At 42.3% G+C, this 27,541-nt stretch overlaps 2 protein-coding genes across 2 annotated transcripts; one reads left to right on the top strand and one right to left on the bottom strand.

Annotated features, from left to right (window-relative positions):
- The first annotated feature begins 1,451 nt into the window (after positions 1 to 1,451).
- On the top strand, positions 1,452 to 26,223 carry LOC125761216 (uncharacterized). The gene is made up of 7 exons (XM_049422143.1): positions 1,452 to 3,599; positions 12,727 to 13,549; positions 14,727 to 14,883; positions 14,964 to 15,119; positions 16,738 to 16,805; positions 23,958 to 24,025; positions 25,062 to 26,223. Exons 1-7 carry the CDS (start codon positions 3,359 to 3,361, stop codon positions 25,898 to 25,900), a joined length of 2,352 nt encoding a protein of 783 aa, XP_049278100.1. The 5' UTR covers positions 1,452 to 3,358; the 3' UTR covers positions 25,901 to 26,223.
- On the bottom strand, positions 18,864 to 21,169 carry LOC125761220 (hexamerin-1.1-like). Its single transcript, XM_049422150.1, has one exon. The coding sequence runs from the start codon at positions 21,125 to 21,127 to the stop codon at positions 19,001 to 19,003; it is 2,127 nt and encodes a 708-aa protein (XP_049278107.1). The 5' UTR covers positions 21,128 to 21,169; the 3' UTR covers positions 18,864 to 19,000.
- Positions 26,224 to 27,541: the final 1,318 nt, after the last annotated feature.

The following is a 27,541-nucleotide window of genomic DNA, read 5'->3' as shown; positions in this document are numbered from 1 at the left end:
GTTACTTCACACCTTTCATTTTCACGCCGGAACGCATGGCACACGGTCCCCATCGTTTGGTTCCGTCTGGTATTTTCGTCCCGGTGAAGTTGCAATCTACGCAATCCACCAGCGGGACAGAGGGACAGAGGTTGCTCTTGCGGCATGACGCTCTGGTTGATACAGTGTGGTTCGGTAGGATCGTAACCGGAGTGACTACGGGTTCTAATTGCATCGGAAAGATCATGACGATCAGTAAGTTTTCCTTCGAAACAGATCATTCCCAGCCCATACCTTTTTCTAACCACTCAATTGCACTTCCCGCATTCGTCAATGATACTTACTTTCTTCAAATGGTAGAACTGTGTCCATGACCTTTAAAACAACACACACACAAACATAATGTGTGATTAACATGTAATTGCAATGAAAGTGGATGTTTTGAGGCACTATTCAATGAATTTTGGGAAACTCTAGATCTACACACCATCACCAGCAAAGTAGTGTGACATGGTGACATGTATGAGTTTTCAGCTGTTACAGATAGAACTTTAACATACTAAAAGAGAGATATTCGAACATTCTACTTAGAGTTACAAATGTCATCCAGTACGAAGTCATTCACAAAAGCAACAAGGAGACAGCCCGGTGATGTATATGTTAAACGACGCCGGTTCCACACGACAGGAGCGGATATCAAACTCCATCTGGACCGTCTCTTCATAGCAAGAACTGACTATCCGGTTACGTAGTAAAAATAAGTCTAGTAAGCCTGAAATGGCCGGCATGACTTCTACGGTCGTTAAGTCAAGAGGAGGAGATAACAAGTTAAATCTACCGCATGTTATACTAAAAGTCGAACGAATGAATGGTCACCTGGGAAAAACCTTCCTTAACAGTTATCATAATAAGAATTAAGTCCTTCTGGCTACGAGGTAAAACTAAAAGTCGCTCATGATAATAAGTTATATAGGACATATATAAATCTACCGCATGTTATACTAAAAGTCGAACGAATGAATGGTCACCTGGGAAAAACCTTCCTTAACAGTTATCATAATAAGAATTAAGTCCTTCTGGCTACGAGGTAAAACTAAAAGTCGCTCATGATAATAAGTTATATAGGACAGATTATATCTAGTACATCACAACTAGAGTCGAGTAAGAGGGTTCAAGTCTTATGGAAAAAGCCTAAAATCATCCTCAAGGATACTGGAGAAGATGATGATGAGTCCCACCTCGTATTCCAGCATTGGTTTCATGAGGACGGAATTACCTTCGAGGTATTTTTAAATAACAATCCATCGAAGAACAATTAACAACTTTTACATTCTGATTCTAATATTGACTCCCTGTATTCTACTGAAAATATGGGTTCGTGCTTAGTTTCTTTTATTCTGTAATGCCCTTTTAGGGGTTGGGATGGTTCTCCAAATATCAATAATTGATCAGATAGCACTGCTCATCCAGATTTAACCAGTTCCAATGGGTCATAATATCTGAGATAAGGGCACTGCGTTCCAGAACAGAAGAACTTGATATATCTGTAAACGGACACTTACAAATATCAATAGATGAGTATCTTAGTGACTTTGCTGATCGTGCGAGTGTGACACATTCCCAAATCAATGGAAAAGTTAAGATTTTTTTCTTTGTGGCAACACAACCTCTAGAAGACTTTGGCTTGCCATTTCTGGCTTTTGTTGATATTGCTTTTCCTGTAGCTATATGATCAAGTTCTATCGCACAGAGTCATGATCCGTTTTGTGATTTGATCTGCTTGGGTCTTACCGTTTAAAAAGGAAAAGTTTGAATAATCAATGATCTCCAATTCAATATTAGATGATAACACTTTTCGTTCTAAAAAAGTATCTCTTCTTAATAAACCACAAGCTCACCAACACTGTGTGTCACTTCTCGATGTATTCACTTTCACTTCGAGATCACGATATTCTCACGCATCTCCTTCCCCTTTTAACATTCACCGAAAATCACATACCGACTCTATGATGTTCTCATTCTGTCTAACCGATTTTCACGCAGCATCCCTACACAACGACGATCGCTAGAGCTATCCCTTTTCTACTTCAGCCTTGCTATTGCTATCACCGACAAAGCAACGATCCAACGGTTGGTGGAAAATTCAGAATACAAACATACGTACAAACACACATAAACACACGTATATAGAAGTTTTCGAGATGTGTGGGAACGGTCGAAACACGGTGTAATCCCAAACCAGAATCCCAGTACGCCACCGTACGAACGCGAGGAAAAACGCGCACACGAAACCGAGCGCGCGCGCGAAACGAACACACTTTTCCGAGTCCGACGAGAACGGCCAAACGGTTGCGAGCACCGCGCCCAAGGTAGCAGGACGGTTGTTATAATTTTATTGTGCGATTATCATTGGGCGCACTTGGTCAAAGTTTCCTGCGGTGCGGCGGTCAATTTACACCGATAATCAACAACCCTGGTGCCTGGTGGGTCGCGGCAGGAAAATTTTCCTGCTTGGTTGAAAGTTTAATTATTATTATTCTTCCTAACGATCGACAAAAACGGATGTGTGAACACCAAGTGTGCGTAAAATGTTCCGCGAAGGTGCGGTGTGTGTTTAGCGCTCGTTTCGTAGCTTAGAGTCAGTGCACCGAGCTAGTTTCGTCGGAGAAAAGCAATAATTTACAACCCCCGATAGTACACATCGAAGCGAAAACGAATTTTCACACGGTCGGTAGAGTAATCGTTATTGTCCTGCAGATCGCTGTGATCGTGCGCTGTGTAATGGGGGAATGGGAAACATAAAAACGCTATTGCTTAGGATTTTACATGCTTCGATGGGAAGGAAATTCTACTAAAACGTCTCGCGCCCTATCTCCCTCTCTCTCTCCTCTTCTTTCGTTTTTGCCAACTTCCATCCAACGCTTGCTACCGTTCCTGCCTATGTTTTGCTGCAGCAGCATGTGTGAAATAAAGCCTGCTGCGACCTTTGTCTGTCGTTGCTGCAGTGACAGAAGAAGTGTGATCTGAAGAAGTGCGAATTGCCGTGCAGCGAACCCGGTGCCGATTAGTGAAAATTGGTGAAGGTGTGAAAATTGCCCGCGGAAGAAATCCGCCTCGACCGTCAGCCATATTACGTGGCGTTTGATTTTCGTTTAACAACAAATTATTCTGTTTAATTTAGTACGCGAGAGCGTTTCGCATAGCGTAAAGTGGGAGTTTTTAACTTCTTTTAAGTGAAGTAATTAAACTCGATTTCAAACAAGAAAAAAGCAAATCAGATCGATTCTGAAAGTGTGAAAGTGTTTGTTTAGTTTCGCAAATTACAATAAAAGGATAAATTCAATAGTTCCAACTTCGTTACAACACACTGCTGCTTGTCATGATGCATCATCTTGATTTTTCCAACGGTCACCGACACGGCGACGGCACGCTTGGAATGTCAGGTGGATCTGCAGGAGCAACCATGCTGCACGAATCGTTCTCTAGCCTTGTTGGCAACGTACCGTCGGCTGTGGATTTAAATGGGACAGACTTTCTACATCATTACAACCCGGCGGCAGTGGACTATTGGAGCCCAGTGTCCTATAAAAATGGTACCAATCCTATGAAAGCGATGGAAGGTAAGAATTAGTTCGAGATCAACCAATTGGCACAAGCATGAAATATTTCTCAGTTCAAATGAATCTTTGCTTCTTCCGTCTACATCGAGAAAGATAGGAAGTTAAAAAAAACTCCACCAAATTTTTACATCGTAGAGAAATACAGTCAACATTGTCCAAACGGAGGAAAATATTTTTTTTAAAGCTTAAAGCTTCAGGAATATCTGGTAAAAAATTCAAATTGAAATACTAATAAATAACAGAGTTGTAGCTCAAAGAGAAATCTCATCACTACGAGAAAACGCATAAAATGAAAGCACTATTATATTTTCCTCAAAGCAACGTTTTGGAAATAATTTCCCATTTCGATTAATTTTGAAGGAAGATTTTTGGTTTTAGATATTTACATAAAAGATATTTTTCACAACAATTTCAACTGATCGACGTATTTGTTTAGGTCGGGCCAGTCTCTACACGATATCCTATCAGTGCCAAACGTAGGATTGCCTATCCTGCTATGGGTAAATAAAGATAATGGAAGCCAGTAATGGCATACCAAGACATATTCAGCTTGTTGTGCCAGTAATGAAGAAAAAGACAAATGTATTTAATTATACAATTAATTTCGCTTACTTATACAGCAGAATAGCCAAAAAGCGATAAATTTGTAGTACCATTACTACCATTTGAATACAATTTTCGTCTTGAAATATATATTTTTTCATACATCAAAATGTAAAATCCGTTACGCCCAGAACCAGATTAAAGTGCTTTTTGTCGAAACACTGTTAAGCTATTTGATTTCGTTGCTTGACGGAACATATGATGCATTTTTTAATTAAAAAAATTCCAAATATTTTCCCGTTTTTTGCGATCGCACTTTTATAGCGATGAGATTGTGCACAATATATTCGTCCACTTCCGTTTCTTTCACTGCTTATATCTTCTTACATTAAAAAAGGATCTATTCGATAGCTAACAATAGCTTAAAATGCTGAGAAGTTCTTGGTTCTGCCTTAAAATATTCTTAACGAGTTTTCTTGAACGAGCGTCAATTGAAGTCTAATTCTTAGGCAGCAAAAGGGAACATTTTCATGTCGGTAATGTCAAAGAAAGCAGGAAATGGAAGAGAAACACCCTTCCAGGTTCGCCAATTATTTTTAAGCAAATCAATAAAAAAATTATGATCTTGTGCAATTTTTTGTTTCCAAACACTTGAGCGGTAACAGCACCATGGACTAATGATCGTAGTTATTTGTCTGGTTTTGTTACATATCTCACATAAATTAATGACTTTCCGACGGGCAACATCCTTTACGCAAACCTGGCTCGTTCATCATAACTTCGCTCCCGTAATCGTTCGCGATTTAATTAAACCGATTTTTACTATACCTACGTATCAAACTAGCAGCTTCGCATGATGGACGGGTAACAACGCTGCCCGAAAGGACAACATTCCACAAACGACAACCAAAGGATGTTTGCCTTTCCTGGTCTCGGTGCATCATTTAATTAATTGAGTCATTTCGTCTGTGCGCTTCTGCACTCCTCCTACTGCCTGCAGCCAGCGCGTAATAAGCAACTTAATTAGGATCCCGTGGCTGCTGTGACTTAACTCGTTCCACCCCGATGTTGATGAACAACAGTAGAGGAAAGAGAAAAAAAATGAGAAACACGAAAAGTGAACACGATGCGAACCGATTTATCACGCCACCCAAAAATCGCTGGTAATCGTACCGATGTAGGGACGATGATTTAGCGTTTAAATTAATTATGATGTCAACTGTACTATCTCCTCGGAATGTCGAACACTGGGCATTACTAATCTCTTCTTTGCTACTTGATGCGAACCCTCCATCCAAGGCAAACGCAGTTGACTTTTGGTTCACGATCATCGGTCTCAGTCTGTTTACAAACCGCACGTCACGTGGAGCTGAAACGGGTGCGCCTTTATTTTGATCGTGGTTCCATAAACGTTTCCCATACACACCCAAAACGGTCCCCGCACACCCCCCGGTCCCGTGAATGCGAACGCAACCCGTTGATCGGTCTGTCCAGTGGGAAAAATTATTGCTCGCTGCTGGATTCGGTGCGATCTTCAACCGTTTCCACGACTATTCCTTACATCCAGGACACTCTGTTGAAAGCCGTAGAAAAATGGCTGTCCAGTTGCTTAACACGTTTCGATCACGTTGTACTGCGTTGTACTGAAGAATTAGATGTATCGAATGCTGAAAGCGCAAGTCCACCAATCGATCGTGGAAACCACCACGAACCGGGTGGAAGAAAAGCAGACAAATGATTACTTGTTGGTTGATCGGACATGGAATCTTCGTGGTTGCAGATTTCTTGGCCTAGAGTTCGGAAATTTGTTGCTTTCTATCTGTCCGATTAAACCAAGCAACATGAGCAACATGCAACGACGACCACCGAGCATAGTCACACAAACACTTATATACAGACATCTGTACTTAGCTGTTCCAATCCACCTACATTATGGAAAATGGATGTTTTGTTGTTCATGAAAAACAAAGTTAACACTAGAATTATGAATTAATTATTGTAGTTCGTAATCAAAGAATAGAAGTCATTCATCAAATGCTATAGAATTGTTCAACTCCACAATAAAAGTCAATATTATTGGTCTGACAGTTCTAGTGTTAGACAATTAATTTTAAACAGCTTCAAAACTCGACTTATTTAAAAATAATACTCCTAATTTAACTCTTATCAATTAAATAATTTCATAGCTTAATACAATTTCTAGTTATTTCCACAAGTTTTATACTATAAAAAGTTTGTTCATCGCCTTTTTATTGAGTTTGCAGTGGACAAAACATTTTCCCTTTGCCATAATGCAACTGAATGTTTGCATCACCAGTTCTTCTTCCTCAGTAAGAAAGGTAGCAAAGTTGTATGTTACTTCACTTATGCTACGTATGTACGGTAAACACCGATACGGAAGGAAAAATACGATCAACTGATTCACTGGCACAGCGGAATAATACTTTCCCTAGCCCACAGAATATGCCCTGAGAATAACGAACAAAACAAAACCTCCGCTACAAACGTTCCCGTTGCATGGTGGCAGCGGTTGGCGGTTTGGAGGTGTGGGAAAAACACTCGACTAATTACAACATAAATATTTGCTTTGGACATGACACTGTAAATTATGAGGCGACCCGATCCGAAGCGAAGCAACGGACGGTACCTCAACAAGTGCGTGAGATTGATGGTGGACCGCGGGTGGTGGCGGGCAAGGTGGCGAGCAAGGAGACGAATGCTTTTGGAAAAAAGGAAATTTTGCTCGCAGCTCGATCCTCCAGTTGATGTTGGAGGATGAAAATTACAACCAAAGTAGTATTTTTCCTATACTGAGTGGAAAACGATAAATTTCCCTTCGGCTTGGGGAGCAGTTTGACATTTGTTTTGTATAGGTTTAAGGGGCGTGTAAACTGTTTTACTTTTATTTTATTTGGGATGTCCTTAGAAAATGAGTATAACATTTTTATCGCACAAAAATATACATTCAACTTCAGAACTGATGTTTCTATCACGATCGATCAGTTAGTTATAAGACGTTTTTAACGATGCTGAATGCTATTCAAAGAATAGCTTAAAAGTTATTTTAAAAAATATTTTTAACTAACTTCATTTTCTTGTTTTAAAAAGTTTCACATTTTATTGTTTACTAATCAAAATTGATGAAACGATTTCAATTTCTAGCCCTATTGTATGAGAAACAGCTTTTATCTACAAAACATAGCCGAAACACAGTTTTACGTCGCTTGTTTTTGTTTGGGGTCATTATCATGACGTGATCCTGTCTACTAAGCTCAAGCCACGTCTTAGTGTTCATGTAATGTCTTACAACTTAATCGGATATTAAGTCCTTACGAAGGAAGTCCGGTTGAGATTGGAATTGATGAATTGATGAAATAAAAAATCAAGGAACTCCATCAGTTTTAATACGAAAATACATTCCGGCGCGGTGGAGGTGGCTGCTCCGGAGTGATTCGAAAACATCTCCGGAGTAAACTTCGTAGGAACTCCTTCGTAGAAACAAGGAATAATTGTTCCGGAGTCTTCCCGGATTACAGCGGAGTCATTACTCCGGACTTAATCCGGATTAATCCGGAGTTATTGTTTCAGAGTATATTCGAATTTTTATACCCCGTAGTCGGAGTAGATTCATAAATCCACCACTACTTTGAATCTCTTGCTTAAAAACAATTGCTAAATTTTATGAAATTCGCGAGAAGGGGATTATTTATATTTATTTTAGGATTTAATTAAACACATTATAATTTGCTGGCGAAATTTCAACTGATTTTACAAAAATACCAATTATAAATAAATGTGTGTAATTCAACGTTAGCGATAGAAGCTTAAAAATGTTCCAAATATAGACAACACTTAAAAGGTAGCTCGCTAAACTACCAGTAGCACGACCAGCTAGATGCTAAAGCAAAACCCTAGAAGGGTCATCTACCTTTACCATGGAGCATTATGAATTCTTGTTTGCAAATCACGCCCGCTGACGAGGATCGCAATCGTTACGCTCATTTGTTGCACTGCACTGTCCGGCTCAGCTTGCCAGAGGTGTTGACAGGTTTCCATGGCAGAACCATTTGCTCGCCCTCAGCTCAGCGTGGTGGATCCAAATTACGCCATCATCCGTACGCTGACATCTTGCGCTGTAAGGCACGCGACTCTCGACTGGAGCGACGGTTCCGAAACACATTGTAATAACCGAACCCATCCACACACCCATCCACTCTATCCGTTTTGCAAACCTCTCCCTGGTGTCGTCTGCTTCCATGCCTCACGTGTGTCAATATTGTTATAGACTGGGCAATGAAAATAAGCAACAAACAGCGGGCCAATCCGGCAAATCTGTGCCGCTTTTGTCCTTACAAGTGAAGCATATTTCAATACGGAGCGGTTTATTTGCTTCGGGCGATGAAACCTATTGCCGCAGAAACAACAACGTCCGTACGGTGGGAGGTTCCGGGAAATAGCATGTGCCATGATCTGTCCCATGCTGATCTGTCAAACAGCAAGTAGCAGTACATAAATCGTTAAGAAATACTAATTGCTCGGGAAGTCAAAGTAATGGTAGAAGTAACTGTCCTTCGTAATCGTGGGTAGTACTCGTCTAATTGATCTAGTTCAATCGTGGAGTTTATTTACCAAATGAATTAAAATAATTCTTACTATTCGTACTAGCTACCAAAATTTCTGATCACTAAATAGCCGGAAAATCTTTGTCGTAAAGCAAACTCCTCTAGAATCGAATATCTAGATTTATTAGAAATATTTATAAATATTACTTAATTACTTGATGGGGCGGCCCGGTGGTGCATGTGAAAAACGGCGCCCGTCCACACGGCAGGGACCGGGTTCAAATCCCATCCGGACCGTCTCCCCGTAGCATGGACGGACTATCCTGCTACGTGGTAAAATAAGTCTTGATACGGCCAGGCCGTTCTAACCGAGCAAAAAAAAAAAAAAACTTAATTACTTGATTATTTTTTCTGCCTTTAAGAAATTTAAGATTGCCTTATAGTTTTCATAAATTAATATAATAAACCTTTAAATTCTCTGTCAGTACTGCGTTTAACTTCCCTCAATCTTTCATATTAACCGCTTCAATCGTTTGCCAAGGTTTTTTTTTGGTTAGAAAATATACAGAAATTTAAGGTATGTCTCAGCTGTTATTAACATCCCTTTTGATTATCTTTGCCTCTGCAAGTAACATTGTAGCAACGCATCATAAGCCCAATTCGTAATTACAACTAATTTCAACCAATTAGAAACAATTACTCGCGTAAAAGCGGTTCACGATCACTCGCTAATCACTGTGCCGCGATGAAAAGATCGACCTTGCATGGATGCACAAATTTGCAGCCAACACATTTCCGAGAGCGCGCGCGACAAGATTTATTTCTTGTTAATCCTAAATGATTGCGATCGCTCGAGCGAATGACATTTGGTCATAAATCGTGCAGAACTAATTGTCAATTTGGAAAATTCAAAGCACCGAGCACGCATGCCAAGGTTTGGTCCCCCCCCCCCCGGCCAGCCGTTGCAACAATTCTCTTGCTTTTCCATTTTCTTTTCGGCGACCCGCCGCCACTTGTCATTCATGGGCGACATGCACGGGCTGACATTTCATTCACACTTCGATCGAACCGTATACGATCAGCTCAGCTGTTTGCCAGCGCGAATGCAAACCACGATGCGAAAAGAAACAAGCAAGCCCGGGGTTAAACTTTGCGCGAAAAACGGCAAAGCCTACTTGTCGACATCTTCGTCGTCGTTGGAGATTTATGGGCGTGAAGTACGGTTTGCTGCCGTTCACGATCAGGCTTCGCTTTGATTTGACAGCAACTGCATCCTCCAAATGTATTGCCAGAGCGGCTCGCCTCGGAAGGCTCGACATAGTACAGTAGAAAACATACAAATCACAATGACCAAAAACTGTGATCTTCTTCGCACACAAATGAGTCCAACAGAGATGTGAATATTTTCTTCATGTTTCAAGGAGTTGTTTTTTCGGTTTCTTAAACGGCAAGAAAAAGGTTCGGCTAGTTTCTTCATTGTTGAATGGCTTTTGTTTGATTAATGGTGCCCGACACTGGCGTCGAACTAATATGATGAAATTGTTCACATACCGAACCGATGTTTCGGAAACACAAGTACGAATAGGGATAAATGTGTTTCGTAGAAACATGAAACATGTGTTCGGATGACATTCCAGCTCTGGTCGAACGAAACTTGATACGTTTTGTGTTGACTATTTAAGCCAATTTTCGATGGAGGAAAACAAATATGATAATAGCATTAGTTGCATGGAAAAAGAAAAATTAACAATTCATGTTTGAGAAGAAATTTAAACTTAAGAAAATAATAATACAAAATTTTAATTCTCGTAATTTCTACAATTTAAAAATCGTTAGAAATCATTTTTTTTGTTTTTCTTCTAAGTCGCGATTTCAAATGTATATTAAAGATTTTTTTTATTGGCCGTTTGTTTATTTTTTACAAACCTGTTATCTGATTTGATCTGATATCTGATTCTTTGATTATTTCTTAATACTTTAATCTTCATAACACTTTTTTCACTTAATTCTTCTTAACATTTCTAAGAATTCGAACTTTTCTTAACATAAAATATAATATACTAAATTTCTGGAAGATTTTATCTGATTTCTGATCTTTAAAATAATAAATAAATCATAATTTTTTGAAATCGTCCACTATATTTTCTCTTTGACCAAAAATGGCCGACATGTCCTTAAGGGTCATTAAACCAAGAAGACAGTACATTTCAGAACGTTTGTTAATTTTTGTTTAAACTTACGAGTTATGCATTGCTTTTAACATTTTTTTTATTTGTTATTATTTTTAAACAACATCTCATAATCTTCCTGCTATCTACTTTTTCTTTTGTGGCTCTACAAGAGATCTTGGCATGCAATTCCGGGATTTCTATATTCACTTACCCGTAGCTCCCTCTTATCTATTTGTTAAAAAAGCAGACACACCTTTCTCTTCTTGTTTAGAATCTCGATATTTTTGTCTCAACAATCCTCGTTAGGTGTACCTTATGGCTTGTGCTTTATCTCGAATGCCATTGCATCTAATTCTCTATCGTATGAATTAATGTCAGATAGTTATACGTAATATTATCGCAAGCCATTTTCAATACACAAAACCACACCCCAAATTCGAACAATCACAACCAACGCGCTTGTTCCAATCATATTATTTTTCGAGAATAAACAATTCTACCGTAGTTCACGTGTATGTTTTTACATATCCAATATGTAGTACGAACCTCAAAAAATACTTTGACAAACATCAGCTCTTCTAAATTGCTTATAAAATAATCACCAATAAAAAGCTCAAAACGCTTGGCGATTCCGGTTGGTCTCTCGCTATCTTTGAGTAAGATAACTTTCAGCAAAAGATATAAAATATATTCACGATAAGAAATCCGTGCACAATGCGAAAAATTCCACACAATGTACATAACCAATTACCATCACATGTGCTACATTCCCAGCAGTGCGTCCTCGGTTCTTCCTTAGGACCTACTTGCTCATGCGAAAGCATCATAAAACCCAGCGACATTCCGAGAATGTATTTCCAAGTACTCAGACCCAGCAATCCCACGATTGCCAAAGTCTTCATCAGCGCACCAATGTATGCCACCGGCAAAAGGCAAAAGTTATGGCCGGCGGCTTTTCAGTGTCGGTTTATGCTTCTACTGTTTTTTTTTTGTTTGGTTTCTTGATGTACCCCGCTCCATGGTCGAAAATTTTGTTGACGCATCGCGGAAGCCGCCAACTTGCCCGGGTTTGGAGAGTCAAAATTTTATGATCTGTGAAAAATGTTCGATGATTGCTTAATGTTGAAGCGCACTTTTTCCACTTTTCCCTGCCACTTTCCCCCCTCCCCCACAAGCAAAGTGACGCTACGACATACGCCGTTTACGCGGGTGGTAGAGTTACTTTATTTAAAATGTTATTCCTTCCGAGGCCAGAGGGCTTTGTGGTTTGGCCGGGACCGTCTAGAAGCAGATTTTTCGATCTGTGCACAATTTACGGTTCCGAGAGGTGCTTCCGCGCTCGACTAAATAGTTTAGCGAAGCGAAGTTTTTATTTCTGCAGCCGCAAACGAGCTGAAAAAGATGATTTAAATCCGGATCCTTGGGAGGGCGATGCAGGCATACAGCAAAAACCATTCTACAGAGAGGTAAACCGTGGCGTCTCTATTTTTAACCTGCAGTCTAAACGAAGGTCCATTACACGAAACGATGGGTAAACATTTTTTGTATGTGTGGTTTGTTTTTTTTTGCTTTTTACCAAAGAAAAAAAAATCGGTTCCGATAAACGTTGCGTTTGCGGTGTGCAATCTAGGTTTTATCTAGCTCGCTGTTTAGCAAGCACCCCAACGGAACATACTCGCCCTCGACATTGATGATAAGGATCAAACTTCCTGAATTTCTGCTCCACCCCGTTCACTACATGTGATCGATATGTTGAACGCCTTCTCATATACTATTTTGAAGAATATGTTCTTACCAATTTTTTTTCTCTTTGTTATTTGCTCTTTTCATCTAATTTTTCCACTTAAACAGCTTGCCTCCAGAATGCCAACAAAGGTCAATACAATCCGCTGGAACAGGTCGAGCAGCTCAGCATTAGCTGTGACAGCGAATCCCAAACTTCGCCACTCCAACAAACGGGTGTCCACAGTCTACAGCAGACAGCCAGCAACGGCAACAACCTCGCCCATCATCACCTTAACCACAGTGCCAACAACAACAACAACAACAATAACAACAACAGCCTTAGTAGCAACAAAAATCTTCACGAGTCGCGCGGTCATGGCAAGACGCATCGAAGTACGGACTCGCGCCAAAAGTCCCGAACCGGCCGACGTGGTGGTGGCGCTAGCTCGCAAGACTCTTCTTCTCCCGAGACGCACGAGGACACGCGCGTAGGTATGGAAGAGGATCTGGGTGAATCTAGCAGAACGGATGAAGATGAGGAAGACGTTGGTGGTAGTGATGAGGATACGGGTGGTGGTGACGGTACTGGTAGAGGTTGTAGAAGAGAATCTATCATACAAAATGGCAGCAGACAGCAGCAGCAGCAGCAGCAACAATCCTCCAAGCAGCTGGGAGCGCCCACAACGGCTACTTTCGCAAGCAAAAAATCACCCGACGTGGATAAACCTTATCACTCGTCCCTGGCTTCGGTGGTGGTCGTACTGGAGGGGAAACACTTGTGGGACAAATTTCATGAGCAGGGCACGGAGATGATAGTCACCAAAGCCGGCCGGCGCATGTTTCCGACCTTCCAGGTGAAGGTGGTCGGGCTGGAACTGGCCGCGGAGTACCTCATGATTATGGACTTTGTGCCGCTCGATGATAAGCGCTATCGATACGCGTTTCACACGTAAGAGCCGAACAGTGCGAGGGGCGGGAATGGACGTCAGCTTGTGAATGCAGTTCTTTCATGTGCGAGCAAAGCATGAAGCATGATGACGCTGGGGTGTGTGGTTGTGAGCTGCATGGATTACTAATCGCGACTAACCGTACCGGCCGATTATGTTTGACTTAGGACAAAAAACTCACGGCACGTTGAAACACCCCAAAAAAGGGGGGGAGTTTAGAAGCGTAAGGTAAAATATTTCCTTGTGTGCCCAACTGGGGAGCATAATTTTTTTAAGCGACTGAATATATTCTGAATAATCTGAAAATTTGTTAAATTTTTTTTTGCAAATATCGCATATTATAAAATGTTGCAAGTACGCGAAAAATATTTCACAATTTACTAAAGAAACAGATAACAAGATAGTAACTTCTAGTAAAATGAGCCACGTTATCTGTCACGACTAAAAATAGCTGTTGCACAATTCGTACCAATCCCGTAGTAGAATACATAACTCATGATTATAAACTCACCCGAATATACTAACGGGTTGATGACTTCGATCGTATACTAACGTTGGTTGACAAATTGTAGTAATTGTCAGCCGCAGAATGATTTTACTAATAGTAATCCTATATTTCTTCAGTTGTTTGTTGACTTATCATGGGCAATATTATTACGCCCTCGTGACCCCAGAAATATTACATAAATTAAATTAATTTGATGTTGCGACAGCGTCTTTTCTTTGATTTATTTTTTTAAAATTCAAGTGAAACTTCTTTAACATTAAAACTCTCTAGGACTCTGGGAACAAAAATTATATTTTATTTTACGTTTTATAGTAATTGTAATATGAAAGAATAGTCGTGAAATATAACCGCCAGTGTGAATTGAACTCTTTTAATTGATTAACTTGTCGATATCAAGGCCTCTTTCTTGGGTTTGATCTACACTAGTATCGGCCTTTTACCCGATCGTTTCTTTATTGTCACATGAATTAAATACTGCATCAAAATACACTAGATTCTCCAATAATAATACTACTCCAATAACATTTAACATTTTTTTACAGAAATTCATCTAATTCATTCATATTCATTAATAATTCTTACTTCCCTTAACCATGCTATTAAATCGTACTCTGTATGTAAAGTCCTAGAGTTATCATAACCAACACTCAACACCCATTGTACGCTTGCAGCTCAAGCTGGGTCGTGGCCGGAAAGGCGGATCCCATCTCACCGCCACGCATCAGCGTCCATCCGGACTCCCCGGCGACCGGTGCTACCTGGATGAAGCAAACAATTTCCTTCGACAAACTGAAGCTCACCAACAATCAGCTCGACGACAATGGCCACGTAAGCGATTAGTGTTAGAACTCCACCTAGTCCACCAAAGGCTTTTGGCAAACGATGGCAACGATCTCCTATGTTTACAGATCATTCTCAACTCGATGCATCGCTACCAGCCCCGGCTACACGTTTGCTACTTTACGCGGAACGGCGTCAAGGACGAAAAGGATACCCTGACACATCGTACGTTCGTCTTTCCGGAAACGTCATTCACGGCCGTCACCGCCTACCAAAACCAGCGGGTAAGTCACTCGGAAGGTTTGTCCCGCTATGTCACACGACGGGACGTTTATCATCTGTAGCGTTGTGGGCCAATGTGTTATGCGGCCTAATGTTGCTGGGGGGGTGCAATGTTTACGCGATCATACCCAGAGCTGTAGGAAGCGTTTTTTTTTCTTGGTGTACTGTATGCTCGCTTCGCCAGCATCATCACATCCTTTTCCCATTAGGTTCGAGCAAACAAACGATTAGGGAACGGTCTGTTTAATGTTTATCTTCGCGTCCGCAAGCATGATGGCCTTTCTTCATCTCCTATGTTTTCCTCCCTGTTCGACCTACTGGTGGAGACGGCTGCACAGGTCGGCGGATGATCGAGTAATTATTGATGCAACACTGTTGTGCTGATGGAGACTGGATGGCTAAAAGAATCTTCCGATTCGAGGTCAATCGAATTCCCCACACTTGCGGTGTGTCGTCAATCGGTCTGGAATACTAGCTGGGTGGCTGGAGAGATTCGCTGGTTGCGCCCAAAGTGTTGTTTTCCACTTTATTGCTCCATCACAAGTATACGATCTTTTAAAACCTCCCACACTACGCTTTGACCTCGATTGAATTTTTCTGCGACATGCCTGTGAGGATCATTATTAAAACACAAGCTCCCTAGACGACTCCCATTCATAAGCAGCCTTTAAACCTTCTAATGATCTTGTTCTACACCCAAAACAAGCTCTCTGCCACAGCCCCACTCGCACGGTCGAGTTTCGAATCCGGAAAGAATCGTCTAGCCCCGGAAAACAAACACCTAAATCACAAACATTCGTGTCAATTTCATTTTTTTATTTATTTGCTATGTGTCCATCTTTATGAACACAGCAAACGGGGGTGCGGTGTCAAAATGGCACACACAGCCGAAATTCTACTGTAACCGGGCTAATGTTTGCATCGTACATGTAAACGCTGCTAGTCGCCGGCATGATCGTAAATTCTAAAACATGCCTAAATCATAAGAGATAGCCGTGGCGAGGAAGCGAAATTTAACCACACGACGCTTACCAAATTTAAAATGCCATGAATGCATTTGCAGCGGAGAGACAATGCGCACGGAATGGAACACACGCATTAGCACGGCATCCACGACGCACACATGATCGTCGAGATGCGGTCTCGAAAGCGGGGCTCAATAGAAAGAGGACACCCAACATCTTCCCCCAAAACGATTAAAAATAATGAATGGGTTTAAATATTTTGACAGATATTACAAAGTAGGAAAGATATATTGGAATGGTACCCAACTGAACCAGAGGCAGAAACCACACAAACACAAAAAAAAATGTTATAAAATGCCACAACATTTATGCAGCGTTCGGCGCATCATTCAGGGGACTTTTCCATACGGGCGTACAAATTTCAAGTCAAAGCTATAAATTTCTTTTCTTTCGCTCTGCTACCACGGGGACACACGAATTGGGTACCCGTGCGGGGAGTGTCATAATTGGTTTCAAACAATCCAATGGGTGAAATAAATGAGGCTTGAGGCGTTTGACAATTTTGAAGTATTTTACTCATTTTCAAACGCCATGCTTTTTTTTGTTTGTTTACCGTATTTTTTGTTAATTGTTGTACTGTAATTCCTTTTCACAGGTAACGCAGCTTAAAATCGTCAGCAATCCCTTCGCCAAGGGTTTCCGGGACAACGAAACGAACGAGGAGTAAGTATGATGCAAACATTTTCCTTTTTTTTCAAATGTAACGACTTTGTTTTTAATGGTTCAATTAAAAAAGATTTATTTGTAATTAAATTGCGATACGTATGTTTATTGCAATCAACATTCGGGCGTTAAATTTTAAAGATGATCGTTATCTAGTAGATACACACTTTAGTACTGTGTGCCATAATGATCATACTTGCCAGTGTACGATCATGATCATGCCATCTATTTACTGACAGTTATTCGCGCGCCCTTTGCCGTTTGATGACGGTTGTTATTGTTTGGAGTATAAATAAAACTAAATCATCAACCGAATGGAGACCGAGGGCGTTTAGCCGATGGCCATAAAAGTGCCAACAAAACACGTCATCGCATTGACACCTTCGCAACACACTAAAAAAGACAAAAAAGCCGATGCAGCCACATTTCATTGACAAATGGTCCCCAAAAAACGGAGGCCCCTTCTACTTAGGTTTTTGTTTGCCTTTTTGATCCCCTGGGAAATTTTGGCTTCAACTTTCAATGGTTGAGAGACATTTTGATTACCTTTATTTATGTTTCCCACTCACAGTGCGTTATGCTTGAGAGGTTACTATCATCCCTCCTATTACAAGCTGCCACCTTTCTTGTTTCGAATTTTACCAAACAAATCTCATTGACATCGACCATGAGACTGACTTTCGTGTGTCTCACCTGCCCGCGAACTAGGTGTTGGTAACACTTTAAATTATACATCTTTACCTAACATTACAACCGAGTGCTGTGACACATTGGAGACGATCATCTTTTCGAATGCTGAAGGTTGCGGGGTATCGGATACGTAAATCTCCTAATAACCTTCACCAAAGCGTATCGGTTTTTGGGTGGATCTTCATGTGTCATAAGTTATGGTTAAAATCGGTATAAATTCACCACCCGCGACGGATGAGGATGAGCTTCCTTCCGAACGATGAAGACACTCCGTGTTTATAATTTTTCCTTCTTTTTTTTCTGCACCTTTCGCATACCATGCATTCCACCACACTCATAACACGATCGTGGTTGGTGGCACGTGCCTTATTTTCTGTGTATGAAATCTCGTATATCTGCTTTTAATGAGTTCAACCAGTGGCACGTTTTGTTTTTGTTTTTGCTACATACAACCCCTGCGCAAGGTGTTTCGGGCGAAGGTGAAAAATAAATTTCATTTGATGTGATACCGTTAAATTGAACGGTTATCGTGTGTTTATACTTGCCCCGTTTACAGCAGCTGGTATGATCCGATCGCCGTTAATTCACTTGTTTAGGCGATCCATCTTACGGCGCACTGTTAGGTGGCGCTCATTTGAGGAATGTGTTAGAAACTTCATCAATTTTACTTTCAACGATGGCATCGAGTTGGAACAATCGTTTATGTTTCCCTGTGAATGTACGTGTAATTATGTAATATAGAATTGCATCTTGGAAGCTGAAGAGAAATGCGACACGCGATAGGATCATCCACATTGAAGTGCTATAAAACTTCCCTTCGCTTTGCTGCTTCCACAACACAGTCGACAACGTTTTATAGGAACACATTTCTTGCACTTTGCAGAAACCAATATTCTCTAATGAGGCGCAACGATAACGCGTCCCAGATCTTCACAAATCCAGATGTTGTCCATTGTGGAAAAACGGGATGAAGCGATCGTAACGCACCAAGCAGTGCGGCTTTCATCGATATTTTATAAGAAACATAAATAAACATACTTCTAATCATTGCATCAAACTTTCACCCAATCTCCCGATCGATCCCTGACATGACCTCCTCCTGTTCGATACCCACCCCAGAGGGTGGAGGTTGTTAAGAATTTTCTTCCTTTTTTTTCGACAATCGAATAAACAAATTTGAACAGTGGCACATGGGAGGGCAAAGCAAAGCAGCGTGCACACGATTGAAGATGATATAAAAAGTATTTCCCAAGGGAACGGGGAAAAAAAATCCCCCACAGAAGGGTACTCGGCATCAGCATCATTAAGGGTGGGTAAAACCGTTTCATCGTTCGGACCATTGCAATGTTCTAGATATGCCAGTTCGCGTTGTCGTTACCGCATGTTTTTATTTACACACACACACACACTCGATCTCCGCACGTTTCGTTTAGTGGTCGAAGCGGTGGAATTGCGTCGATTGCGTTAGCAGCCCGTACGTGATAGAACACCTCGCACTAGAGCATCTACAGATCACCCTCGGACTTGTGGTAGACGACGACGTCCTCGAAGAATGCGTTCGGTACACCGTAGAACACCTTCTCGTCGATCGGGCGATCGAACGGATAGCCGAATGCGTACGTGTCCATGTAGCGTGCGCCAGATCCTACACCGCACGACAGCACCGGATCGAAGCCAGTGTACTGCGATACCTGCGGTGCCTTGTACGGGGACACGATCACGAACAGCTGGAACGGCATACCACCCTTCTTACCCTTCGGCAACATGAGCCGGTTCGGGAAGCCACAGTGTGCCTCGGACATGTCGAGCTGGAATCGCTCGGCACCGGTGTATCCGGCCATTACGCGACGGTACAGCTCGTAGAATGACGTGCGATCCTTGACATAGCCGTTGAAGTTGACCGAACTGCGCGTGATCACGTTCTTGCCCGCCGTCAGCTCCTGCACGAAGTAATCCAGCTCGTAGAAGTTCTCGCGGTTCTCGTTCAGCGTGTACTGTCCACCGTACTCGTCGTACTTCGGTCCGAGGAATACGCGTACCGCCGCCTTGCTCGGTTTGTCCGCCGTCAGGCTAATCTTGTACGCGAACGGTTTGTGGTTGAGGCGAATGGTGCGTGCCTTAATTACGACCGGATCCGGCTTGTACTCGATCTCACCGAAGCCTTCGTATTTGCCCGGCACGTACGGTTCCGGCTCGATGTCGATCGCATTGGTAATGTCCACATCGAAACGGTCAAAGAACGTCTGCAGCTTGTCCATCACCACACCGTCGACCTTCACGCCCGGGAAGTACAGCTCGTCGTACGTGTACTCCGGCAGATGCTCCTTGAACTGGTGATAGTAGGCGACAATGCGCTTGTAGATCTGGTAAAACACCGGATCACGCATGGCCGACTCGTAGTGCTCCAGTGCGCTCGGAATCACCTGATACGGCTCGACGGGTTCGATGGCCGCACCCATGATGATGCGGGCATACATCGCCACGTACTTGTAGAACCGATGCTCGTAGCTGTCCGGGTTGGCCTGAATCAGATTGCCCAGCACGTCCACCGACTCCGGTGTGCTCAGGTTCACCTTCTTACCGTCCGGCAGCACGAAGAAACCCTGATCAATCACATCTCGCAGACGCTTTTCGTAGTCCACGACCTGGCGGATTTCGCGGTAGTTCGTCTCCTGATCCACGTGGTAGAAGTTATCGCGCGCTGGGAAGCTGTGACCGTTGTAGTACTGCAGATCCGGATAGTAACCGGTTGGGATCGGTGACCACCACGAGAACTCCGGCACATGGCCAAGATCGTTCGACAAACGCTCTAGATAGTAGCGGGCGAGGATCTGCTGATGCTCGTACAGGTACAGCTCACCGCGACGGTCCTTGCTCAGCCCGAACTGCTCACCGCCGAGCCAGAACGGATAGTCCGTGTGCAGATAGTAGTAGTAGCTGTTCAGTCCAATGTCCTCCGTGAAGTAGGAGATCTTCTGTTCCGCATTCGTGTGCATGTACCAGCCGGTGTAGTTGCTGGGAATAGTCACCGTGTAGACACCGTCGACCTTCTTCATGCCATAATAGCCCTGCATCTTGTACTGTTGCGCCTTCTGGATCACCTCGGTGTTGATGAAGTGGTACGGGCTGATTTCGTACGGTGCCGGCAGGGCAAAGCCAGCCAGATCGGGACGGTGCGTGACAGCCACGGTGAGCGCGTACACGAACATACCCTCGTTGACGTAGTACCGTGCCCAGGCCGCGACCTTGTAGAACGTTTCCCAATCCTTCGCGTGGTACAGCACACGGAACAGTGCGACGGCTTGCTCACGGTGCATCTCATCGTACACGGAGAATACTTCGCCCTTCGGCAGCAAACCATGCTCGTAGTATGACCACAACTTTTTCGCCCACTGTACGGTCGGCTCGTGTTGGAACAGTTCCGTGCTTTCCTTGAAGTGGAAGTTCTTGGCGTACGCCACCAGCTGCGGATTCCAGTCCTTCTCGTACAGATGGCGGAACAGTAGCAACAGGTCTTCCTGCTTGTGCAGAAACTCCTTTTCGGCGTACTTCACCTGGCTCGTGCTGGGCACGAATGCACCAGCAGCGAGTGCCAACGTTGCACCCAGAACAAACACCACAAACGTTCTCATCTTCGGACGTAGACTGATGCCGAGCCGTACGGTGGAGGCACACTTTTATAGTCCATACCAGACGGATGGTGGTTTATCGCACATCCTCTATTTTGGCCAATTCTGACCTTCCGAAAGTCTTGTCTAGAAGCCTGACGATCAGCTGCTAGGGTCATACATAAGGTCACTATCGTTACCACTTGTTGATAAGTCGTATGACTCTACCGTTGGTTGCCAATGTGCCAATCAGGTGCAACATTGCATGTTTTATTTTAAACCACCATGCTCACCTTCACCAGCAATGGTAGGTTAATCACACTGAACATCCTTATCACTGCGCCAGGAGTATGGAATGCACCAGAATGTGATTACTTAATTCCGATGCACTTTTAAAATGCTGCACCTAACATCACAAACTCTACATTCGCACGGGATACTTTCACGGGAGCCGGTCGTCAGTAACACCTAATAAATAATTGTCTGTTCGTATTTTATCGTAAATCCACAAATGAAAGCTATCATCTCTGAGGCAAAGTGCTTTCTTTGTGGATTTGTGGATTTGCAGTTGACAGATCCCAAACAAATTTATAACTCCATTAGCACAATCCTGCCCGTTTGGTAATGTCCAAGAGCTCTTGTTGCAAGGGCTTAAAGAAGCACTCTAAACGAACGGTTCCCAAGAAAAAAAACAAAACGACGATTGGAGTAGCAAAAATCTTTAAACAATCTTTAAGTTATGATTAGCTCCAACTGGTTCCCGGGAATCTTCAAAACCTCATTCTAATGCTACTCTCCAAACATATTTCTCTCGTTCATTCAAAATGTTCACCATCTTTCCCGAAATTCCCGTTGGCTCTGGACTTCTTCTACTTTAGGGAAAAGCTGCACCCATCCTTTAACGTCATTTCCACGCACAGAAGAATTTTGACTAATAGAAAGTAAATTTCACCGAACGCAAGAGCACGAGAAGATGGTTCCCTTTTTTTCCCTTCCCTCCTGGAATGGTGTCTTTTTTTCTTATGGAGCCATCGTGGGTAAGACAAGGGATGAGAGACAAGGGAGAGTGTTTAAACAAACAATAAATCATAAAGCGAATCGTTTGTTTACGGCTTGCGATCGATTGCGGACTACCACCATAAGATAATTTTCAACAAAAAAAAATCCTTCCCATCCATAAACCCACCATTTTCTCGGATACTGAGAGACTCGTCTTCGTGGGTACACTGCGTTACCAGCGGAACGAACCAACCTCCAATGCAGATCAAATGATCTAGCATCAAATTGCCATACGATCACCGCATCTCGATTGCTGTCCAGTGTCCGGCGATATGTAGCATATGGTCCGGTACGATCGTCCCACACCAGCCCACATTAATTGGCGCTCAGCCGCTCACGTAACACACCGAGTGTTGCAACTCGATGAAAATCCTGCCGGGCAAAATGATGGAAGATGGTGGAAGAGCATCGGTATAATGACCGGATGGTCAAGTAAGAACGCACCGGTAAACAAACGTACTTTGATTCGTTTGTTTTTCATACAACACCAGCATGTGTCGGTACGGTCCGGGCAACTGATAAGCAACATTCGGCGCTAGCCACCCTGTCTGAGGTGATACGGCCACGTTGGAGCTATTGGAGCAAATGGTTTTTGGACGAGCTGGAACACTGACCGACGTTGCTGGAGTTTGTTGCTTTAAGAGCTCGCAATCAATTGATGTTGCATCCCGTTGGTGTTTTGATGTAACAGAACAGTTTTGGTAGCGTTTGGTATCATAAGGGATGATTTGCTGTTTGTTTGATGCCTGTATGAATGGAAGAAGCTGTATGCTTTATACCTTTAAAGGCGTTAAAGAGGCAAAAAAATCTTCTTTCATCGTCTTTCATAAAACAAGAAGAGAAATTTGGAGTGAAAGATCAACTTTTTGGTGATACAATATTTATTATCGCTGTGATTGTTATGAAAGATAAGATCAAGAACAATGACTTCAGAAAGATGTACAATCAGCCTGCGAACAATAAAAATGATTAAACCAATAAACCGACAACGAAATCTTGCCTTATCGCTTGCCTAATCGAGGAAACTCCTTCTGAAGGAGTGAATAACTAACTTTGAAGTAGTGGAAGTAAAAGCTTTTTTATGAAACTTACATATAGATTCAATCAGTAAAAATAATTAATAAGTAATAGTAATATTTTTTTATCACATACACCAGCGGGCCGCCCCAAGTAATAATTATCAATTAATAATTAATTAATTAATAAGTATAAATAAATAATATAAAAAATAAGTAATATAAGTTATGATGGACTGCTACAGCAAATATTTCACATATTATAAATAAACTTCATAGAATTCACCAGAAAAAAGGGAAATTTGTTTTGTATTTTGAACTATAATGTCCCCATCATGAAACGATGTTGACGTGTGTGAAAGTTACAAATAATTCCAATGCAAAAGTTTGTTCTCAAATCATTTATAAACATTAACCAGTATATAAGCGTAAGCACCCACGCCTACTGGGAACACACTTAAGTGGTGCATAATTTAAACTTTATCGCTTGGAAAAATAAAAATAAGTTTTAAAATTAAAACCAACCGCCACAGATCATGTGTTTATGATTTGACAAAAGAAAAGACAAACGACTACTTGCAACTCCCCTCCTCCGCGGTTGCCCTTTTTGACCCTGGAAACCCCAACCAGTTTGCATCATATCATTATCACATACTTTGTGCATCTTTCACCAGAATGCATTCGTAACGAAGGAACATTTTAGTTTCGAAAAAAATGCATGCTCATCATTTTGGTTCTGTTTTAATATTATTTTTTTTCTGTTCTCTTTTATTGCAAAGATCTCAGGAGCGATCGGCACCGACCATAAGCGATCGGTTAAAAAATGAACGCAACTCCAGCTACAAAAGTAAGTATAGCCAGCAAAGCATCACAAGCAATAGAAGGCCAAACTTATTGTTTTCCCCCCGGCGGCGGTGGAATTACGCCTATAAATATCGTCACCAGAAAGTGAACGCGTCGACAGGAGGGAATGATTTCCGCACACAACATACTTGAGACACTTTTTACTGCTTCAAACCGTATTCCAAGCGTTTGTTGTTGTTTTTTTTGTTCCTCAAGGAACTTGTTGATTGTTCAAATGGTTCTTATACGAGGTGCAGTATTTTGCATACGCTGTACTTTGGTTAGGTTTTCCCTTTCATCAGCAATTGCTAATGTCTGGCTTTCCCACTACCACAGTGCACATGCAGTTGTCGAAAGGGAAATAAAAGAAGATAATGATGAAACGACTTCAGAAATTCATTCTCCAACCATTACCATCCGTCGGTGATGAAAAGCTGGTGCACACGTTTTTCACACACAGCGGATGGTGATGTTGTTTTGTAGGATTTTTCTTTTCTTTTTTCGCTTTCCGGAACGCTTTACGCTTAGTTCGTTTTTATTTTCCGCTAGGTAAGTTGGATAGCTCATGAATTGTCTCTTTGATATTGGGTGATGAGAAGCATCAATTAAATATAAAAAATAGTAAAATAGAGAAAAATAAATTACTGAACCATTCTTTACAAAATTCACCAAATTGTCGTTCTGAGTAAAATTTTTGATTAATGTATTTTGATACATTTAAGCTGAATATATTTAATATGTCATTTAATTTGATCATCGTGCGTCATTCACCAAGCCTGCACTAAGTGTGATTTTGACAGCTAGTAACTGTCAACGTAAAAACAAACGTTCTGTCTACTATCTTTCTCTAAAGCTACACATAAAACTAAACAATAAACACTTAGGCGTGATTTGACTCTCTTTTAAATTTGATTAAATTACACACGTAATTCAAACCGCAAAATACCATTCTCGTCCGCTAAATGGTCCGACTCGACGGCCATGTTCGTTTGCCACTAACAGCCACTCAATGCTCTTACCTTGTTTCGCACACTTCACAGAGGATAGCGAAATGGCGACAATTTCTACGGGCACCACGTCCTCCTCCTCACCGCGGATAACTTCCTCCTCCAGCACCACACCCTCCACCGTGACACCCGCTGCCCTGGCGCTACATCAATCCGCACACCATCAACCCTCGCTGCACCACCTTCAGCATCATCTGCAGCATCTTCACCAACCGCCCGGCGCTAATCCCGTCGATGGTACCACAGCGACAGCCGACGGCCATCATCATCACCATCATCATCAGGCACATCTACAGCAGCAGCAGCAGCAGCAGCCGCAGCCACCTCAGCATCACCTCAACGGCACTGCCGGTGGATTGACTTCCCTCGTACCGGGACACCATTCGCCCTTAAACTCACCTGCACCTTCGTCCGGTGGTGGATCTTCCCTCTCGCCCTACGGTCTATCACCGCATGGTACGGGTTCGGGTGGTACTCCAACCACGAGCTCTTCCGTCGGTTCCGGGAGCAATATGCTTGCCCAACCGTACGCTTCCGATGCGAGTGGATTCGGTCCGATCTATCACCATCATCATCATCACCACCATCACAACCCATTGGCGGGTGGACCTACCCCATACATGGGCCATCCATCGTTCGTGGACAAATACAAACTGTCCGGTACGCCACCACCTCCACCACCACCACCACCGAACACACTCACACCACCCGGAACGACCTACACCGGGCACTATCAGGGATTCTATACGGGCGCAAGTCATCCTGGTGCCGGTATGCTTTCCAGCGGACATCATACGATGGCGCACGGTGCAAGAGCTACCGTTGCCTCGATCGCATGTCGGGATCGGGCCGATCACGGCTGGTATCCTTAAACGCATGCCACATCAGCTGTATATAGGTAGGGTACGTATATGCGAAAGGTATTACAGTGTCCAGTGTGCATACGAATTAACCATCCTTAGTATTGAAAAAAGAAAATGTGAACATTATTTATTAAGAAGGAGCGCAACACAAAACAAAACCAATAAAAAATGAAACGATATTTTAAGAAATGGAGAATACGAATTATTTGAAGAATGATTAAAAACTCCGAACAATATTTTATGTATTCTTGATAAGGATTAGACCTAGAAGGGTTTTGAGATAAAATGGTGAAGTTTACACCAGTTCTTGATTTTTTTTAAATTAAACTTGTTGGGCTAGATGTAAAATCTTTCCAATTTTCACAAGTTTTAGGTATTTTTTTGTAGAGAATTTTTGTAGACATTTCCGCTTTAAAAATGACCCACAAAGCCACATGGATTTCACTTCTACGTACAAATATTCTGATAATAGATCAAACATACTGATAATAGAAATTTGCTATATGAATCCAGCAAAATCTCGAATGTGGGCTTTTTCCGTGAAACAAAAAATATATACATTCAAACATAAATTTCAGTTGCAAATCTATATCCTTACTTGAATCGCACCACCAATTCGTGGTGATGACAATTTTAAGCGACACACTCAGACCCACAGCCCAAAAAGACCCGAACCCAACCACCGTAACTTCACAACATAAAAATTTATTACTCTAACATCCGGGAAATATATTGCTCTACAACCGTCCAAAAAAGCAAAAAAACACCCAAGAAAGAAAAGAAGCATTATTTATCACGCTTGCCATTTGGGAAAGCGTACATTGGACCGAGTTTGGGAATGAAGGAATCACACACAAAACCCCAATGCTTGTCGCTTAATATCGAGAAATTGGTACCGGGTAACAAACGGGAAGCCAGAAAAAGCGCAGTGGCACTGTCGTAACTGTGACCATATTTTTAGACATTGGAAACTCCCGGCCGTGATAGATGCTGGCAGCAGACAGTTGAATGCAACACCAGTAGCAGCAAACATTAGCGGAGGCAGGCTAAGTTTCACCGATAAAACGCTTCAATGAAGGAGGTGTGAAAAAAGTGGCCATAATTATAGAAATTTATTTTCCAATAAATTTGGAAGCACTTCCCGGTTGAAGCCTTGCCCTGGGGGTCACACAGGCCATCCTATCCTCCGTTCAAAAAACATGCCCAGGGACAGAGGTTTTTCAAGTTCAGAGTTCGCTGCTTAACCGTGATGGGCTTCCGCGCAACCCGGCAAACGCAGGGATATGTCCGTCAACGCGCGTTACACACGACCACAGAGGTTTCCACGCGATGGTTTACGAGTTTTGACACCCCGAAAGATTGATGGTACGTACGGGACGGGGCAGCAGAACGTTATCAGAGCATTCGCTGCGTGACGTACGTGGAAAACCTTTGGACGATTATTTTGTATTGCTTCCGCTTTCCAAGACGCTCACGCACTCGCTCATTACTTTCGTCCTGCCGAACAGAACCAAGCAGATAATCGAAGGCCCAGCAGATCACGTGTGGAGTAAAGATGAGTTGGGTAAAGAAAAAAAAAAGAAAACCCGAGTGGACGGAAGGCGCAACTATAATTTATGTTTTATTTTGACACTTTTATACCAAGCATTT

Source organism: Anopheles funestus, chromosome 2RL (assembly GCF_943734845.2).
Source record: "Anopheles funestus chromosome 2RL, idAnoFuneDA-416_04, whole genome shotgun sequence".
NCBI classification, from domain to species: domain Eukaryota; kingdom Metazoa; phylum Arthropoda; class Insecta; order Diptera; family Culicidae; genus Anopheles; species Anopheles funestus.
This window is presented reverse-complemented; position numbering and strand designations above follow the sequence as displayed.